This window comes from Acanthochromis polyacanthus, chromosome 6 (genome assembly GCF_021347895.1).
Source record: "Acanthochromis polyacanthus isolate Apoly-LR-REF ecotype Palm Island chromosome 6, KAUST_Apoly_ChrSc, whole genome shotgun sequence".
Classification (NCBI taxonomy): Eukaryota; Metazoa; Chordata; class Actinopteri; family Pomacentridae; genus Acanthochromis; species Acanthochromis polyacanthus.
Window position 1 is genome coordinate 30448290 of NC_067118.1, and position 16921 is coordinate 30465210.

A 16921-nucleotide genomic window follows, 5' to 3' on the forward strand; every position below is an offset into this window, starting at 1 on the left:
ACAAGCAAAAGAAGTTCAGATTCTTTGGGCCTTTCTCAACCAAAATCTGTCATTTCAAGTGTGATTCTGCAATTTTAGCCTGGCCTTTCAGTTTCTTGCTTTGTAATAGGTGTAATTTGTATAAATATAGTCAAATAAGAGACAATTCTGAAAAGAACAAGTTAGATAGCCCACAGAACCTGAAAAATCATTTCTTGTTTAAGTCTTGAAGGGAAAATCTGAGACCAAAAGAAGCATCCACAATGAGGAAGCGCAGATGTTTTCCCTGTGTGTGGTGCTGCACGTGGTTATGGGCCACGTGAACTCTGGCCTCGCCAGACCACCATACAAACATAAACCATGCCCTTCCCTCTTGCGTATGCAGCTTGATTCCCTGTGGGACACACACCCAGACAATAGGGATCAGTGCTACTTCATTAAACCCAGTATGAGATGGGGCGACAACCCCGGCAAGGGCAGGGGGGCTGGTGTGCCTTCAGACAGTTCAGTCACTCCAGCATGGGGGGTGAGAGGCTGTGCGTTTTTTCCCGGGAAAAAAAACAGAGAGGTCTATTCTGGGGACTGGGGGACACAATAGGAACCTTTTTGCCCCTACAGATCGAGTGTTGTGGCACAATAGCTGAAGGGGGTCGGGACGTGGCTGCAGGTCTTTTGAGGATGAAGAGTCATTATATTCGCAACTTTGTCAAAATGCAATTTTGTCTGCATCTTGCTGTGGCGTTTTACAGTAAGTGAGGGCTGTTAATGGCTGCAGCTACTGAAACGTTCATATAGACGAGGTTCATAGTCAATGTCCCCACAGTAAACACACACAATAGCTCCTCAGCTGTAGTCGTGTCTGGAGCTTGATTGGTCACGGTGGGATGGATTTCACACAGAGGAGTATGGGAGATGAGAACGGAATGAAAGAAAGAGCGACGGAAAGGGAATGCAGCTAAAAACAGAAGAGCAGGGAGAATGAGGGTGTATATTTGAGAGGAAAACGTGACTTGGACTAATGGTTTGCCTGTTAATCAGTGGAAGCAGAAGGGGAGAGCATGTTGAGGCATGTCTTAGGAATGTTGGAGGCAGGAGCTCACTCTTAACATGACACCAGAGACTGCAGCTGGAGAGGCACACACAGAAGCAGAGGGAGAAGGACACACACACACACACTTGAAAACTTGAATCATGTGTCACGTTCATGAGACTCGCACAGAACGAAATAAACTCTAAAAATCTCAAGTAACTCTAATGCCCAAAGGAGGCGCACACTGCAGCAGAAGATTACACAAAGGCTCACACAAAAACCTACACATTCTTTCATTTCCACTCCATCTCTCTTCCACTTTTCTCAAAGACCACACATCTTTGTATCTGACAGTTTTTCATGTCTCAGAAATCCACCTTTACAGACTTTGTCAGAGCAGTGATTACCATAAAAAAAAGGGCCGTCAAATTAGGCTCCTGTAGTGGGCTTTAACTGAAAGCTTGGTCCTTCCTCTCTTTCTTTTCCAGATAACTAGAGAACCGGGTGTTTGGCAGCCAGGAAGGCAGGAAGGGGGACGGAGGGGCGCAAAGAGGGGGGGGGGAGTGTGGGAAACCTCACTCAGGCAAGTCCCCTAGCCTCTCAAAGAGTCCCATGACCCAACTCTGTGCCGTATAGGACAAAATTTACATACCAATACATGAGTGCCGTAAACGGAGTGAATGTTACTCATGCACAGGCTCCAGAATGGTGGGGTTCAGGGGCTCATCATCATCGGAGGAGGTGCTTTGGGCACACGGAGGAATACAGATGCACTGAGGTGGTAAAAAGGAAGCAAAACATCCGAAGCCTCCCTAGCAAAAAAAAAGGTTAACCCTTGTGTTATCCCGTAAGTCAAAATTGACCTGTTTTAAAGTTTGAAAATGCGGAAAAAAAAAATATTTTCACAGTGAAACTTCTGACGTCCACATTTTCGGGAAATCTTGTAAACATTATTTGGTGGAAAAAAAGAAATGTCTCTTAAGAACATTCACACAAAAATCAACCAAAATCCAGTGAAATTCGCTGGATTTTGGTTGATTTTTTTGTGAATGTTCTTAAATAAAATATCAGAAGTATCACTGATTTTTATGCAATCACTTTAGATGTTTTTAAGATTTTTTGGGAAGATTTTTACTCATTTTTTGAAAATATTTACAAGAATCTTCTTGTCAAATTTGAGAGAAAAAAAAAACTCTTAAGGGAAAGTTTTAAGGAATTATTGGAATTTTCTTCCTGAAGTTTTTGCAAATTTTCAGAAATTTGGGGAATTTTTTTTCTGATTTTTTTTTTTTTCAGACAAAGAAACAATATTTTTTGGTGTCTGTAAATGAAGACAACAGGAGGGTTAAAGAAACAAATCTGATCTCACTCTTCCAACAACAATAAGCGTTACAACTCACAACTCATACCTCCCAAGAGTAAAAAAATGATGTCATGAGTCGATGCAAGATCTGGTTCCTATTAGCCCTGGTTGCCTTTGGTCATGAATAGCTCAACATTACATGCGTCCAGTAGCACACCTAAAACCCATGACAACACATACACACTCATATTTGCAGACACAGGAGTTTTCCATGTGTTACTAATTGATTAGATACTACAGGTATATGGAGTTACTTCAGCAAGTGCACTTCAGGGTATTAGATTACTGCATGCAGCCAATGTAACCTTCATAATACAATACCATCTCCCCCCCACCCTCCTCTTCCTCCTTGTGTACAGCTTAAGCTTTGCTGTGGCTTTCAAAGGAGTCTTAAATGCAGAAGGAAAGAGTGTGTCAGTACCTCAGCACTGCCATCTGGACCGTAGCTAATATTTACGACAAATGTGGGCATCGTCTTTAAAAACAAAAAACGCTTGTTTATCAGGTGTGGAATCCCAAAAATTTCATCTAAATGTATCTTCAAACGCCCATACAAGTGCACAATTGATGACTTCCTCATAGTAAATATGCAACCCCACACTTGCATAAACAAATAAGCAATGTGTGAGCACTTAGTCTACTATGTGTTGAGGGGTGAATGTGTAATCCAGACCCAAGCTGAGGTGGGATTATGCGCAGAACCTTTGACCGGCTTCTTTTCGGAATCAGAAAAGATTAGTGCGTGTCAGCCCATCTGAACCACACACACACCAAGTCACTGGACAAAAACAATGCTTAAGTGACATATTTAAGTGACACCCGGATTAGATACCTTCTGTTCTCCACAGTCAGTGTCAATGCAGATAGTATCCTTTCCTGGCTATGAATAAAACAAACAATAGCCTCCTTAAAGATGTCGCGTTACAATACCGCAGCGGCAGAGTCAGCATATGGCAAACGTGGATTACATCATGACAACAATCCTATCTTTTTCTAACACATTTATATCGTGTATGGGCTTCGTGTACCATGACAATATTAAGAATAACACCTGTCTTCTGGGGTACAAATGCCTCTTTAAGCTACAGCGCTGTTTATTTGCCAGTTTCCTCTGGGGATACAAACAACGCTCACATCTGTACCACTTTGACTTGTCTGATATGAGGGAGGCTCCTATTTTTCCACTGTGCAGGTGGTGGCATGCTTCTTACCGTGTGGCAAACATAGCTCGGAGGGAGGAAAAGGTGGCGGCGTCTTCCTTCAGAGCTTTGAGCTCATTCCTCAGTTTCATCATGGTCTCGGTCACCATGGCCTTTTCATTCTCATACTTGCTCTTCAGATTGGCCAGAGCAACTTCAGCTGTCTGTGGGTGGACAAGAAGAACAAAAGGGGTTAGAGCAGCTGGAAGGAGTCGGGGGTGTATTCTCTACTACAAAAGGTATGCTTCTGTTAATATGGGCCATATGACTTATTTTTTTTCACATGGAAGTCATTAAGGTAGCCCAGCGACCCGTTTCTGGCTGTTAATCTCAGTTGCTGCTTTTAAAACTAAAGCTGTGTTGTTCAGGAGGTGTTTTCCTGTGTCTCACTCAGTAGCCACACACATACTTTAAAGGCTTACTAGAGCAACTGCATACACATTCTCTGGGTAATGGTTCTTTGTGCTTTACAGGGCCATTCTCCCGTCCTAACCACACGGATACTCAGGGCAGCTGACGCCACACGGCTGCCGTCTCCACCGGTGTTTGTTACAGATCTTGTCTGCAAAGCATTTGCTGCAACAGCTGAATTGACCTGAAATAACTTTCTGTTTTCCTCTGCTTCTGTCTTTCAAGCAAAATTGACAAATGCTTGGTAGTGATAGTAAGTTAGCTGAATAACTGTATGACACCAAACAGATCAACCGACCTGCTTGTTGGCCTTGAGGACGGTCCGCAGAGTTGCGATCTGCTCCCGCTTGGTGCTGAGCAGGGATTTCAGTTTGAGGATCTCCTCCATGCAGGCTTCCTTGTCCTTGTCGGCCACGGTGCCAAGCTCGAGAGAGGCGACCCTCTGGCGGGACAGCTCCGTGGTGCGGTCCACGGCCAGCTGCAGGTGCTTGATCTGGTCTCTGATGATAGCGACCAGATTGTAGATGTTCATGGGCTCGCGTCGGTGGTCGGACACGGGAGAAGGCAGGGAGGAGACTGGCGAGGGGGCTCCATCGCTGAGGTCGGTCCTGCCAGGCTCAGGGAAGAGGCCTTTGGTGAGCAGGATGGGAGAGCGGCGGCCACGGCCCTCTGGGCTGCTGCGACCACCCTTGCCCTCTTTGTAGAAGTCAAGCATGACGCGGTTGGGAGTCTCGTTGTTGCACATGCAGACGTGGTTGTACAGGGTGGCCAGTTCTTCGCTGAAGGTGACCAGCTCGTCCTGTGCCACACTCAGGCTGCCCTGGGACTCGCCTGCCACGTCGCTCAACTGACAACACAGCGAAGAGATGCATTAATTAGTCACATGAATTTACACACGCATTAATTTACACTCACATCCACCTACTTATGTGTAATAACTGATACCTTATCCTCTGTATATAGTCATCTACATGGTATCTAAACAAAATCACCTGTATATAATGTTACCTGCAATTTTTTGCACCGTGCTTTTTTTCTTATTTATTCTTGCACTGCCTTTATACTTTTAAACTTTTTCTTTGGAGCTGCTGTAACGGTGAACTTTCCCCACTGTTGGAAAGTTTATCCTTATCCTTATTTTTTTGTTTTGTCAAGAGAGGAAAGTGAAAAAATCAAATCAGCTTTTTATCCGAATGACAATATCATATGTACAGGAGTAACATCTCACCTTTCGAAGCTCCTTCTCAAGCTTGGCCTTCTCTTCTCTCTCTACATAGCTCGTCTTCTCCAGAGTTGCCAGTTTCTCTCCCAGTGTTGTGACATCGTTCTCCAGGCGGTTGCGCTCCTCTTCGTAACGTGACTGACAGGTCTGGTATTCGGCTTTCAGAGTCTTCAGTTCCTCCTTCAGCTCCCCTGCCTCAGACACAGCAACCTGGCAAAGCAGGATCAGTTAATGAGTGTTAAAGCAGCCCAAATGTAAGACGTTTGACTTCCTCTGAATTGACCTCTAATCAAGTTTAATCTGACATGTTGCGTTGCTCTCTCTGGACTACCAGAAGCCAGTTACCTTGTACTTGCACTCCAGGATCTCAGGTCCGTTGATGTCCACCTCGTAGTAATCTCCGTCTTCGTGGCTGTCACGTTCTTTCTCGTTGTCCAAGGCAGACTGACGCTCCTTGCTGGCTTGGAGCTTGCGGATAGCGTTGAGGTTCTCCGTGAGGCGGTTGACCTTCTCCTGATGCTCGCACAAAGCCCCATTAGCCTGCTCTAGCTGCTTCTGGGAGTCCTGCAGGGTGGACAGCAGGTTGACCTTTTCACGCTCCATCTGAGAAGAGACAAAGACGAAACAAGCAATGACATGAGCTTAATATACACATATGATTTATCATTTTTTGGTAACTCAATGATCTGAAGCATATCATATTAAATCAGTGGATTATCTGTCATGTGGTAACCCTACACACTATCAGGCTTGTGCTGCCAAAGTATGCAAGGCGTATTGCCCGCTAGCCCGGCATCAGAGTCAGGACAACCTTGACAGTTGCTGGAATCAGTTCAGCTCAGCGTTGGCACAGAACCAGGGCGGGTCATCTTACACACATGCACACAGTTGTGCTCATATGAGCAGTGAGCATTTTTAGAAGCTGATCTGTAAATAATATGAAGGTGTCATTGTCATGCTCATCACCATATAAGATTTAATAGTGACAATATACAGCATGATCAAGATTTACCTCAAAAGGGATGGCACGTTAAATTAATATGGCTTGTTATTTTGTTGTTTTTCATATTGTTTTTGAAGAAGAATGCTTATGGAGAGCTGGAACACATCACTGGAAGTCCTACTTCTCCAGAATTCATTGTAAATGTTAGATTGCCAAGGACTAATGATGTTGAAGTACTGGATGTCTCGGATTGGCCTCCAAACAAATAATACACACAACAGGAGAGCAAAGAGAATGACAAAAAAGAAACAGTTGGTCTCCTCTGCTCTGATTCCTACCAGGAATCCGTGGAATGACCAGTCCAGAGGGTTTAGCAGGCAGCATGACATGCTATTGGGTCATATCAAACATGGGATTTTGTCACAGTTGGCTAGTTTTTCCATCACAATGTTCAAGCTGAGAACCAAGAAAGTCACCATAGCAGGACAGCACTGAGTTGGTTTCAGATTCACACATTAATCCAGCAAACATGTTTACATTTGATGAGGGGAGAGGGGGAAAGAAAAACTTAATCCCTGAGCCCTCAAAACAATTCGTAGCCACAGGTTCTGACTACTTTCCGGTAACCACGACATCCAATCAGGCGTGACCTTGGACTCATGGGGTGATGAGCAAGCAGATGGCAGGTCCTCTGGTGCCACCACCCGCTGCCTCGCCTCCAAGACCCAGCGTGGCCTGGAGGGTGTGCGCCTCCCTGGATTAACTTTGCTGTAAGGGGATTTAGATCCCTGCAGCAGACTGGGGCTGGATACAACTAAAACACTCCTGTCTGAGACACACCTTCAGCTTAACCAATGCACCGTCAATTAGCAGGTGATTAGCAACACCTAGCAAATAAATTGTCCCTGAAAGGTTTTAACGTTCAGTGTTGGCTAAAGCTGTTTTAAAGAAATTTTGATTCAACTTTAAGATCATTTTGGAAATTGCAGTATTTTCCAACTAAATAGTATTAAGAGATGCTTGTCTCCCCTACTAAATTGAATGGACAAAAGAATAGAAACAATTGCCCTAAATCAGTTGCAGCAAAATCTGAACATTGTTTGAGCAAGGTGTAGTTAATAAACAGGCAACAGTGTAAAGTTAAGGTTCAAAGTCTGCAAAATCCCATATCCATGAGAAACTAAACAGACATCAAACATTTAATTTGTTTGAATCTACTTTTCTTGCTATTGGGTTTATCTGTTACTGCAACTAAAGTCAACACAGTTTCTGAAACTAGATTAGAATCTGTCAGAGCACTTTACTCCATTATGCACTCAGTTTTTCAATAACTGATAGTGCTTACTTATTGAAGCCAGATAACAGAGTGATGTAATTCACTGTTAACAGAGAAACAATGTTCTCGTAGTGGAACCTCAAGCACAAACCTGCATCAGCTGCTGCTTGAGCTTCTGGATCTCTGAGATGTTAAGTTCGCTGAGCAGGTCGTCGACGAGGCTGGGTGCAGGACGGAACAGTTCTTCCTTCTTGGGCGTGGAGATGCGGTTGTCGTCATCGGCGATGGCATTGGCCAGTTTGATGAAGCCGTTCTCGTATCCGTGTAGAGCCTCGTCGTTGTTCGGTTCAGTGGCAGCATCGTCGCTGAACTTGAGACCATCCAGAGAAATGCTAAGAGGGCTAAAGGAACAACGTGGGAACAGAGCGTCATTTTGTGTTGTTTATAGAGCATGCTGAAACCTGTGAGCACCTTGTTTGTGTTGTGCTTACCTGTGGTACAGAGTGTCTCCAATGCTCATGTAGTGGGAAAGCTCTTTCCGCAGGGACGCCTTCAGCTCACGCTCGGTCTTGATGGTCTCCAGAGCCTCACTTAGCTGACGATCGGCGATCTCTTTCAGACGGATGGCGTCCTCCAGCTGGCTGTTGAGAAACTGAGTGTCCTCCTCGAGACGACGGATCTCATGCTTTAATCCCTCAAATTCCACCTGGACGAGGAGGAAAGGGAATTGCTTTCATGAGTACTGGAGATCTACACATGCTGAACATACTGAGCAGATGCAGCTCCAGTGAGAATGAACTCTCAGGCTGATTCGTGTGACGCAAATGACGCAGGATCAAAAGGAATTACACGATTGAAAATAATGTTGATCAAGAACACATCCATTTAATTTCCCTTTCTATCTAGTATTTAAGTTAATTAGATTTGGGAATCCCTTTACTATTGGCGTCTTTAAATTATAGTTGCATCTTTTGTTTCATCCAACAATGCCCTCATTTGATGAATCCAAGGCGAGGGCAAATGAGAAGAAGTACCAGCTGAGGCATAAAAGCTGACATCAAATGGAAATATACTTATTGGAAATTCAGCTGCGCTTTAAGTGTGCAGATGCGAAAAGGGGATTTTTCTTCTTTCAATACATTTGAATAAACCGAGGAAGTGTTTTCTCTACCATGAAGTGTTAGAATCTCTGGTCTGACGAATGATCATCCGTCAGACGCTTCCAGAACTAAACAGCAGCTTCAGGCATTTTTAAAAAACAAAGTCAGCTGCTTAGCTCTTTACCAGAGGAATGTTTTTAATAAAGTAATTACATCTGAACATTAAAGCAATAATGCTCCTTTTGGCTGTCAGATAGCATAAAAAGGAAAAGGAGTAAGAGCTGGCGTGTATAAAATGAGGTCCTGTAGGGCTACTAAGATGCACATGTGTGTCAATGAAAGAACTTGGGTGTGATGCCTGAAGCAACCCGTTTAATTAAGCTGAACTGAAGAGGCAGTATGAAGATAACCATCAGTGGAGGTGAATTTACCAAGAAGGGGGATGTTCTACTCCCATCCGTCCTCATTTCGAGACAACTATACCATCGTTTTCACCCTTTACATCGCCTCACCTGACTCTGCTTGAGCACGGAGACTTGCTTCTGCAGCGAGATGTTCTCCTCCTCCAGCTCGGTGTAATCCTGCAGCAGACGAGTCTCCCGGAACTTGTACTCCTTGATGTCGTCGCGCAGCTGATTCCTCTGGAGCTCCACCATCTGGCTGTTCTGTGAGGCCAAACAAGGTGGACAGAGAGGAAGAAGAAGAGGGAGAGCCGTCAGCGACCGCCGTTCCAAATCGTCTTTGACTGAGCGGGAGAGAGATGGCGATTGATTGGATATCGTTGCTTTAGTGTAACTGTGTCACGTTGGCTCTTTAACACTCTAAATCTTGCTGGATAAAAAGGAGCTCCCATCTGGTCAGAGCAAATGTGTATGTGCGTGTCTATGTGTGTGTGAATGTTTGTGTTTGGGGCGCCAGGTGTCTCTCCGGGCAGCGGGCCACAAGCGTGCTCGCCTGCCAGTTCTGATGGCACCAAAGAGATTGAAGCCTACTTATCGCTCTCTTGCTGACAGGCATACAATGGCAAGGAGGCTCTGTAATGGTCTAATTTTCTAAAGAGGAGTCTCATTAGGCTTGATTTTTTTGTACTCGAGGGCACAAGAACTGAACGAGACTGGTAGGAATAAGAAGAGTGAACAAAAAGTGCCTGAATTTCAGTATGAATTTAAATCAGCTGCTCTTCTGGACCATTTTTTTTAGCTTTAACGATCAATATGTGCTGGGAATGTGAGTCAGTGAGTCAATATGCTGATCCATGAAAAACAAAAAAGCAGAGCACATTGTGTTTGCTGGGCAGTTATTACATTATAGCACCGTGTCTCTAATATACTGGGAGTGCACTTCGATCTCTCTTGCTGCTCAGGAAAGGCACCATAAATTATATAAAGGTAGAGAGGTAAGAGACATGCCCTTCCCCCTCTGGAAGACGCTCACATAGACTCAAAGCCATAAGGATCCGATCAGTCCTGCCGAGCCACCTGTGCTCGTCTCACGCCCTGTCCAACCTCTTTCTTGTTAGGTTTGTCACGGCCCTCCCACTGCTCTTGTCTCATTTCAAAACAGAAACACTCCAACAGGACATTTTAGGGGTTTTCCATTGCTCACTGTGGGATTTTGGTGATGTGACTAAGCACAGTGTGCATGCATTTTCCTGTAATTTTTCACCTTTTGATCAGTACAAATATCTAATGTAGCTGCATAAATGAAACCCAATCAACTAATTTCTTATCATTATTGTACTGGCAATTTTCTTTTGATGTTGGCTAAAACCTCTTTTGGGTTCCATGCAAAAGAAAGCAAAAAGCTTGGCAGCAAAAACCCTGCATTTGGGAACATCTTAGCAGCCAGCGAGTAAGCGAGTAAGGAGAACTGACTGACAGAAGGTGGGCGCCTCACCCTTTTTGAAGTGAATGCGTGAACATGTGTGACTGTGTAATGTGAGAAAGGAAACAGATCTCTGGATGCAGCAGTTTCTGAACTGACCTTGAACGTTCGTGTGTGTGTGCAGGTGAGCATGTGTGCAACCTTTCACATGACGACGCGTTCTTTGCCGTCTGCGTACATTTGATGGCAAAGTTTTCACTCAACACATACAGCCGGTGATGTTATCACTTGAACAGCTACATTTGTGTGCATTTACATGTGAGCGGCAGGTCGAGAAAAACGGGAATCTCTATGGTTACCATTTGCATGTGTTTGTGGCTATGCATATGTGTGATGTGTGTCCTCTCTGGAGAGCTGGAGGAGAAAATCTATAACTAGAGGGACAATTAGCCTTCCAATCCCTTTCCAGGTGGCCCCTTCCTCTCATGCTGTCGCCATCACAATCCCTGCTCTCGGATCATTTCAGCAACCACGACAGGAGGCTTTCACTTTGCACACTTTCTCATATCCGTGTTCCGCTGACTGAACACACCAGTAACAGTATTGATTTAATAAGTGAATAAATGAGCTGGTGATGACAGGATACCCCGATGGTCAGACACACCTTTTAATTACTAAAAGGTCAGTGGTTTGATGCATTTCACTGTATCATGCTCAGATCACAGTCAAGACAATGACCATGAGTACGGTACTACAACTACATAGTATCACAGCTTTAGCAGCGCACAGTAGTACATCTAGCCAAAGAACATCTCAATAATGTGACTCAAGAGACTTTGATGCAATGCAAAGAAATTTGTTTCTGCCATTCTGTTGCTGGAATTTCTTTGCTAATTATTTGTCTCGCTGAAAAAAGGGATGCAGTGACGGATACGTTGCTGAATCCCCCTGATGAAGAGTACATGCTCCCCGTTTGCTCCATGTAATAATTAATCACTACGTGGAGAACTGAGTAGAGGCTGACGTTTGAAGGCGGATTAATATTCATTTGGGGTTCACACATGTCTAATGAGCGTGGGTGTTTGCTGTGCGAAAGCCCCGATGTCGGTGCTGTGCTAAATAATGCATGAGCTCACAATACAGATCAGTCGCACCACAGAGATGCTGTGCAGTGGTCCTGACTACTAAGGCAAAAACTAAAATATCTGATATAGATTTTCTTGTTGTTAGCATGGGAGTATCATACAGCATAGACACAATTACATCTTAAAGACTGAATACAATTTCAACATAAGAGCAGTTTTTAAATCAATAAAGCTGTGCCAGCTGGCTGTACGGGTCTCTTCTTGTTCAGGGTTATGTGGCTCAGCTGGAGGGTCAGTGCTGTTTGGTCCAGATGAATACAGGCCGCCACTGAAAATGATTTACATCCCACTCCAATCTGATTAAAATGTATACCAGGGCCTTGACCTTTCACCTTTCCTCCAGCTCCAACGAGCCCCTCAGAGACTGGGAGCAGTGTTGCACTACCCTGCTGCCTAACAGAAGATTTGAGTCAATGCAACAGATCCTGCGGCGGCCATGTGTGTTCCCGTGCAAATAGCATTTAATTTAGTGAGGGGCGCACAGCTCTCTGGGGAACGCTTGCGATGAATTGCAATCATGGGTGTTTGTGCGTGTGTGTGGCTGTAAGTACCGAGGTGTGACATTATGAAGGTAATCTGTGGTGCCACCAACAGAGATCCTATCAGTGAGACGTTGTTAACGAACACAGGCTGGAGTGTGGTTTGTGACTGTAACTGCTGTCACTACGGGTGACGTCTGGACAGCTGCCTCAATACGCCCACACACATACAGACAAATGTGGCGCTTCTGTGCAAAGTGGGTGGCATTAAAAACACCAGGTAGTACTGCTACACTACAAAATTGCAGCACAGGCTTGTATATTATTTGATACTTGAAGCATGCTGCAGACAAGTCCATGCATGTGTATATGCCTGATAAAGCATATGAGCTGTTCTGGTGAGACAAACCTTCCCTAGGTTAAACAGATCTGCAAAAAAAGTCACATTTCTGTGGGTCAGAGTGTTTTCGAATTGCTCTCACTTTCAATTCTAAAGCTTCTTTGTCACTTATAAACTGCTTTTGGCAGCATAGTGGGGCTGAGTCCGCTTAAATCTCACCAAAGCTCTGAGTAATTTTTGTGTGTTTATGTGCGCTGCTGTAACCTCCACCTCTGTGTGAAATAGCTGCATCACTCAGTAAGCCACTGTGACCGGTTGGTGGTTTCAGGCTTAACACAAGTGTAGATTAGAAACGTTTTAATACTTTGTTAAAGGCTCTGCTGTGTTCTTAATAACTCCAGTGAAGCCAGCTTGCATTTCTGAAAAATCCATATTTACTAACCTTTTACCCCTGGGTTGGTTCCCTCGAAAGTGCTTCCCAGACTCCCCAGATGGCACGAGACTGTATTATTGATATAATAGCGCAGACAGGCTTGATATAAATTTATTTTTTATCCTCTTTCTGCACTATTCTGGTGAAATCTCACTCCACTGACCCCCATTTTTACTCTCTATCCTCCTCACTTTGCACTTTAGCTACATTTCTGCAGAGAAACTCCCAGATGGCATGACACCAAGTGCACACCGGCTCAGTACTGCTATTTTTAACCCCTTTCTTGCCTTCTTTCTAATACCACTGACCTCCATTTTACTAACACTGCTGCACTCCTTTTCCAACCCCCATCTTCGTATCTCTTCCCAGTGTGACAGATGCCATGTATCAGTCACAGTTGAATTCCTCTCTCACACTGAACTTCAGCTCCATTGCATCTACCTACTGATGCTGTACTACAGACAACTGTTTTGGGCTTTAGTTAGCTGATGAGAAACCCCCCCCCCCCCCCCCCCAAAAAAAAAAAGAAAAAAAAAAACTTTCAATATCCTGTAGGCTCTGCAGCAAGTCAAGTTCATGTCAGTCCATGTTAAATCCAACTCTACCAAGCCAAACCCATCCCTTCATTACCTCGAGGAGAGACGAGGGATGAATTGCAGATTCAGTGCAGCTCAACCACCCCCCCTCTGGTATAACTTTAAACAGAGCAAAGGAATAATGAAGTTCAGGGGCATCTCGCTACTTTCAAAGCGAAGAATGTGGGTGAAAGCCGACCTGCTTTCATCCTCCTCTCTGCTGCGAGCAACTGTCATTCTATTCGCCCTCCCCAGAATCCATTAGGGGGAGAAAACACAGCCAAGGTCACACTTTTCACTGGGACAATTAAAAAACTAAAAACTGAAGGGAACCCCATGAGCGAGTGGCTTGTGGTGCTCTGCCCAGTGCGTGACGGTGGAAAAGCCCACGGGGTGAAAGTGTGCCTGCACTTAGCTGTGAATTAGTGATTTTGAGGTCACTGGGATGAGAGAGGAGAAGAGTGGAGAGATGTGTTTGCAGCCATTAGGTGAAGGACAGGCCTGTGTGTGTTTGTGTGGCTGTTGATGCATTAGTATCGATTGATCCGGAACGAAAAACCTCTGCGGTCCAGTGATCCAGGGGCTTAAATAAAGAACAACACATTTTCAGAGCTTCCTGAAAGCTGACATCACAATACAAGCATAATTGTGGATCAATAGAAATCTTAGAGATGTATTTTAGAGCCCCCCCCCCCCAAAAAAAATAACCATCGATCTCAAAAGACACATGGCTCTTGAGGCAGCTGAAGACGGAGACTAGGCAGTGTACACGTCTGATTGTGTGTCTCTTTAACAGCGGTAGTAGCAGGTTTTTCCTTTCTACAATCAATTTCCAACCTTCCTCCTCACTGCAAAAACTCAAAATCTTACCAAGTCTGTTTGTCATATTTTTATTCAAAATATCTCGTCCCACTTGATTAAAGATAAATTCACTTAGCAAGTGGCATTTCAGCAAGATGGAGCGACTTGTTTTAAAACAATGTATCTTAAATATCTTGTTAAGTCAAACAATCTTAAAATTATCTTGTTTCGAATTGAATTTTACAAGAAACTCAAAATAAGCTCAACCCTCCTGTTGTCCTGCGGGTTAAACTGACCCGTTTTAAAGTTTGAAAATGTGCAAAAAAAATACATTTTCACAGTGAAATATCTGATGTCCACATTGTCAACATTTTTGGGAAATCTTTGAACCACCAGCAAATTTCGCTGGATTTTGGTTGATTTTTTACTGATATATATGTATATATGTAATCACTTTAGATATTTTTGGATTTTTTGGAAGATTTTTACTCATTTTTTGAAAATATATACAAGAATTATCTTGTCAAATTTGGGGGACTTTTTAAAAAATAAGACTTTTAAGGGCAATTTTTAAGGAATTACTGGAATTTTCTTCCTGAAGGTTTTCCAAATTTTCAGAAATTTGGGGAATTTTTTTGCCGATTTTTTTAGGATTTTTTTCAGACAAGGAAATAATATTTTTTGGTGCCCGTAAATGAAGAAAGCAGGAGGGTTAATACATCTCAAACTAAGAGGTTACATGAAAGCAAATATCTATTTTGGAGTGAAAAACTGCATTTTTTTAAGCATATCTGGCTTATTTTAAGACACCTAAGCTTGAAATCCTGGTAAAATGTAGCTTAAAATAGGTTTTCCCAACTAATTCTGACATCTCAAGATTATAAATATCATATTTTATTTCAAGAAATCTTACCAAGCCACTTTTTACTTGTTCTATTGGCAGATTTTTTCACCTATTTAAAGGTAGAAGCTCCTTGAACTAAATTTTTTTCTTGTTTTGAGAGGAGCATTCTTTCCAGTGCTGTTCGTCTTCTCATACTACCCCCTCCTTTTGACTAACACAGGACAGGAGCTGGTTTGTCTTGACATTAATGTCACAAAAAATAATGAGGATCAGTCGACATCAACACCCTACGCCCTCTAGGACTCCTATTACATTAGCCTTATGTCAGATGACAATAAAAGGGAGCAAAGAGCAGCTCTGCTTGGATCTCTACGACGCTCAACTCTGACCTTCTCCTAATCAAAGCAAAGCCTCAGCTGTACGACTGGAATCGCCCTCATACCCGTCTGCTCCACTGAAAGCCTGCAGCCTCGTATTCAAATTTCTTCTGGTTGTAATAATCACAATGGGCTTCCTCACAATGAGCTTAAACCTCTGCCCTCTTCCACCCTTTTAAACTCATCCCATCAATGCAGATACCTCCCCTGTCTCAATCCCCCACTTCTCTGTCAGGTGTTTAATCCAGTCAGTTGGAGACAGCACTTAAATTAAAGGGACGGGCTAATGTCTAACAGCCTCATCCATAGCGTCAATGAGGTGGAAAAACCAGCCAGGTTTAGCATCTGACTGGCTTCCACATTATGGCAACTGAAAAAAAAAGTTTATGTGGGAGAAAAAAGGCATCCAAGCATGTGAACTAATTCAGGAAATGAAAAGAAGAACTGCAAGCAATCATGTGGTGATACAGAGGTGGAAGCATGTGTTCTTTGCTTGTGAATAGAGTAAAGAGATAGACTGAACTACACGGATAACATCCTGAGCATTTTTATCTGAAGCTTTCCTTGATAATTTCCTGAGAAGCAGGCGGTGGGGATCCCCATTCAGTGAGGATAATGGCAGGCATCACTGTAGGCACATTCCTCTCATGACATGAGATTGAATTTAATGAAGTCACGCCTATCAGAGTGCGCCTCCTGACAATGTTACTGGCTCTTTGTTGGTGGTTTAATCCTATAGACAGCACCGTAGCAGTGAAATAGGTCTTATCAGTGCTTTGGGCTAACATTCGGTTCTTTGGCATGAGAGGCTGCCTGTGGGGTTTAAACGTGACGTACGTAGCCGGCTGTAACGCTGTAACTGAAACGGCTGTGAATGAACCGGCCTGCACAGACGCAAAATCCATTTACAGCGAGCGAAGCTGCCAGGTCCGCGGAATTATGACTGATTTTCGAACAACACACGGTCAAATTATGATTGCTATGCCTTTTGCAAGCTTTCTTTCAGCTGCACTGACACCATGAAAGTTCTCCCTCTCAATGCATCATAACGATACGGAAGAAACCTTGCAAATGTGCTTTCACCCAAACACAAAAGGGCCACAGTTTCAGCCCAACTGTCAGTTGCATCCCATGACAAAATTGAGCCGTTCAGTTCCCCTCGCTGCTAACATGATTAGCCCTGCTCTCCCAGAGAAGCAGGACCATCCGCTGCTGGTGTTGAATTTACTCTCATTAAGCCCTTCTCCTTCGCTAACGGATTTCAGGCCTCCTCCTCTTTCTTTTGTGCACCACTCGTCGTCTCCTAGAGCCTTCCTCCGCCCCCTCCTCCTCTCCCAGCCTGAGCATTTGGGCTAATTTAAAATCCAGGAGACAAAGGCTTCTTTCAGTCCTGTCATTCTAATCACAATGCCAGCCTCAGTGCCCAGGCTTCCTCCATTTGCCTGCCACACACACTCCCAGCGCCCACCAAAGCACCACTAGAAGGGTGTCATTATCGCCCATACGTGGCGCAATTTACACCCCAGACCCTTTTGTCTAACCAATGAGAGCTGTCCGGGGCCCGTGACACTGCAATGGGG

The 16921-nt window shown here is 44.0% G+C and overlaps 1 protein-coding gene across 5 annotated transcripts in view; it reads right to left on the reverse strand.

Annotated features, from left to right (window-relative positions):
- Positions 1-16921, reverse strand: part of LOC110958476 (protein bicaudal D homolog 2-like) — a 45495-nt gene that overhangs the window by 7557 nt on the left and 21017 nt on the right. For all 5 annotated transcript variants that reach the window (XR_007942389.1, XM_022205039.2, XM_022205038.2 and 2 more), the window contains exons 3-9: positions 9036-9188; positions 7915-8129; positions 7575-7824; positions 5550-5807; positions 5211-5414; positions 4281-4829; positions 3584-3735 (exon numbers count right to left, since the gene is read on the reverse strand). Coding sequence is in view for 4 of the 5 variants with exons in the window: in XM_022205039.2 (XP_022060731.2) it covers positions 3584-3735; positions 4281-4829; positions 5211-5414; positions 5550-5807; positions 7575-7824; positions 7915-8129; positions 9036-9188 (1781 nt within the window). In the remaining variant the exon portion in view is untranslated. The remainder of the gene's footprint in view (positions 1-3583; positions 3736-4280; positions 4830-5210; positions 5415-5549; positions 5808-7574; positions 7825-7914; positions 8130-9035; positions 9189-16921) is intronic.